Source organism: Galeopterus variegatus, unplaced genomic scaffold (assembly GCF_000696425.1).
Source record: "Galeopterus variegatus unplaced genomic scaffold, G_variegatus-3.0.2 Scaffold5503, whole genome shotgun sequence".
Classification (NCBI taxonomy): Eukaryota; Metazoa; Chordata; class Mammalia; order Dermoptera; family Cynocephalidae; genus Galeopterus; species Galeopterus variegatus.
Genome location: NW_007731614.1, coordinates 2,938 through 6,392, shown reverse-complemented (window position 1 = coordinate 6,392; position 3,455 = coordinate 2,938). Strand labels below are relative to the sequence as shown.

Sequence of the window (3,455 nt, the reverse complement as noted above, 5' to 3'; positions counted from 1 at the left end):
TCCTCATGAGCTGATGGGTGTGCTGGATGATCATAGAAGGTTCTTAGTTTGGGGGCTCTTTGGATGGAATCCTCTTAACCCCCATCACCATGAGTTTTCCCTTCTGCAGTTCCTGGGAGATTAACCATTTCTTCTGTGAGGCGCCTGTGGTCCTGAAGTTGGCATGTGCAGACACAGCCCTCTATGAGACAGAGATGTATGTGTGCTGTGGTTTTTTGTTTTTTGTTTTTTGTTTTCCTTTTTTGTCTTTTTTTCGTGACCGGCAATGGATCACAACCCTCAGTGTCGTGCTCGTACCAGACCGGGACCGGCAACGGGATCGCAACCCTCGGTGTTGCGCCTGCACCTCGCTCAGCCAGTGAGTAGCTGGTCTGTATGTGGGATCCGAACCCTCAGCGGGAGCGCCGTCGTGCTCCCAAGCGGCGCACTGTAGCAGTGTGCCACCATGCCGGCCCGTGTGCTGTGTTTTGATACTAGTGATTCCTTTGTGGTGCTTGCTTCCTATGCTCAAATCCTGACCACCGTCTACCGCATGAGTTCAGTGGAGGGGAGGAAGAAGGCATTTGCCACCTGTTCCTCTCGCATGACTGTGGTGACTTTGTTCTATGGGGCTGCCATGTATACCTACATGGTGCCACACTCTTACCACACAGTGGCCCAGGACAAAGTCTTCTCTGTGTTCTACACCATCCTCACCCCCATGCTGACCCCTCACCTACAGCTTGAGAAACAAGGACGTGACCAGAGCTCTGAAGAGGGTGCTGGGGAAGATCAAGTGTTCTCAAAGAGTGTTAGGAGAGGCCTTTTGACAGTTGGCTCCTTTCCCTGTGGATGGTGAATGGGAGACTCTGCGGTCAGTGTGGCCCTGCTCTCAGTGAAGGATTAAACTAGAAGCAAGGGTTCAACCTGGCAGAGAAAAAGTTAACATAAAAAATATGTGCTCTTGGTCTCCCTTCCTTTATCTCTTCTTCTTTCCTTTCTTATATTTTCCCTTTCTCCTGCCCTGTTCATGTTTTCAAAATAAACACCCAGTGGTTTCCAGAAACACAAATTAGAATTTTTTTCCCCTAGGTCTTTACCTTTTGGAGGTATAATAAGCCATGTGAAATTTTAAATGTGTGACATACCTATGAGTGCAGGAGTGGAGTTGGTAATTTGGAGACTTATGACACTACTGTGTAAATACAGCTCACCATCTAAGGATAAGAGACATGCCATATTTCCTATTTCTGATCAGCCTTTTAGAGAGTTTATGCAGCTACATATGTGCTCCCATTCATAAGGTGGTAGATAGAGTCATTAAACATAGTTTTCTCAAACAGCCATTGTACACACTATAATCATCATGTTTCCTACTTTTAGTAAAAATGCAGTATTTAACTTTTGTTTGTTTGCAACACATTTGTGAAAACAATTTGTCAGATAAGTTAAAATTGATGAATGAAAGCAAAGGGCATTGCCCAGAGAAGACAAAATGAGAACACTATATGCCTGAAGGGTTTCCAAAACACTGGAGAAACATACAGGGATCCGGGTTGGGAAGAGAGCAAAATGCTTTTCAATGATGTTATAAGATGATCAAGTTTAAGCATACAGTAGCCAAGTAATAGGGGTTAACTCATAGTTCATGGTCATGCTCTCCAGTGATCCAGGAATTGAGGACAGAAAGATGTGGCAAATATCTGATCGTATAAAGAGTTAATCCAGGGATCAATAGTGTAACTTTGTTAAATTTTAATTCTCCATGTGGAATGGTGATTATCATCCATAACCATAGAAACATAATCATTGTCATAATCAAATCACATTGCTCAATTTCTGCCTAAAACTTAATTTTTATTCCTTGTCAGGTTCATTGTCCTCTAAAAACCTCATAACAAATGAAGTATTTATTGAGTCTCAGCTTACAGGTAAGAACGGTGGGCCTGAGGGAAGTAAGGGACTTCTGCAGGGCAACACTTTTAATTAGTGCAATAGTTAGGCAGGGTTTCAAGGAATGTGATTAATAGAACACTGTATCCTTCAGATACAGCACCCTCGCTCATTTATTCCTTCCTTCATTCTTCATAGCTGTGAGCTAGATAGACAAAGAAACTGCACTCAGTAAATTTATATTTTAGTGACGTAAGACAATGAAAAGAAAAATAAAATAAAATTAGAAAGCAACAAACCAAACAACAAAAAATGTTATCCCCACCACGATGTATATGGTAACAGTGACTGAAGTTGGAAATATCCATGTTCTGTGCCCCATCAGGTTCATCCTTGGGTAGATTTCTAATAGACATGTATGCACAATGTTCACCAAAAGACATACAGTAAAATAAAACATGAAGGCTACCAAAAGCCAACTGATGCTGAAATAAATAAATTGTGACACACTTATACAATAAGAATAGATATTCTAATACTACTTGCAACAACATGGATCCATCTCAGAAAAATAATGTTGAACTCAAGAAGCAAGTAATAAAAGAGTACATTAATATAAAGTACAGATCCAGCAAAACTAATGCAAACTCTTGGAAGGTTAGTGGCAGGAAGGGTGCGTGGGCAGGCTTCCGAGGTGCTAATAGTTTTGTTTCTTGATGTGGATGCTGATTACATACACAGTGCTGAGTTTGAGAAAATTGATCAAGTCGAACCTTTTCATATGTTTAATACTTTTTTTGTATGTATATTGTACTTCAATAAAATGTTAAAATACAATTGTAAGGAAAATAGTAAAAGTTTAGTCAGGATCTCTCACCTCACATCTGTTACAAATGGGCAAGATTCAGCACATTCATTAGAAACAAGTTATAAAAGTAGCATAACTGCATGTGTGTGCCCATTTACGGATTCAGCATGATTGTTGTAATCATGTAATGCTTGACTTGTGGCCACTATTGGGTACTAAGAGTATAAAGATAACTGCTCTGAACTGCTGGATGGCAGAGCATGGAGGGTTAGCAGAGCATGGAGGGTCAGTGGAATAGAGCCAGAGCTTGTCTTGGAGGAATAGAGCATGTCTGTGAAGCTCACATCTGAAAAATAAAGTATGTCTACCTTGCATAGAGCTGCCAGAGTCTTCTTTAATTACCTGACTCAAGACCTGAACAGGAAGGGTCAGAAGGATCTGACATTCCTGCCTGACAAGAATTAATAATAGAATATTGTGTATACAAGAAATACAATTGCACAATAGAATAGTGGAAATAGGTAGAAGGATATTCTAGCTATGACTTTCAAGAAGGTTTCTGAAGAGGTTATATTTGAGCAACAAGGCATAGGAAGATCCAGGTAAGGAACCTTCCAGGTAGAAAGAACCAGTGTACTGGGATGCAGATGGCATGATCAGAAAGCTGGAGAGCGTATGAAAAAATGCTCAACATCACTCAGCATCCGGGAAATGCAAATCAAAACTACACTGAGATACCCTCTCACCCCAGTTAGGATGGCTAAAATCCAAAAGA

General features: G+C 40.9%; 1 protein-coding gene across 1 annotated transcript in view; it reads left to right on the top strand.

Moving 5' to 3' along the window:
- The window catches only part of LOC103604957 (olfactory receptor 2T1), a 5,357-nt gene extending 4,548 nt beyond the window's left edge, over window positions 1-809 (top strand). The window contains 2 exon segments of the mRNA XM_008589534.1: window positions 478-705; window positions 707-809. Of these exon segments, the coding sequence (XP_008587756.1) occupies window positions 478-705; window positions 707-809 (331 nt within the window).
- Window positions 810-3,455: the final 2,646 nt, after the last annotated feature.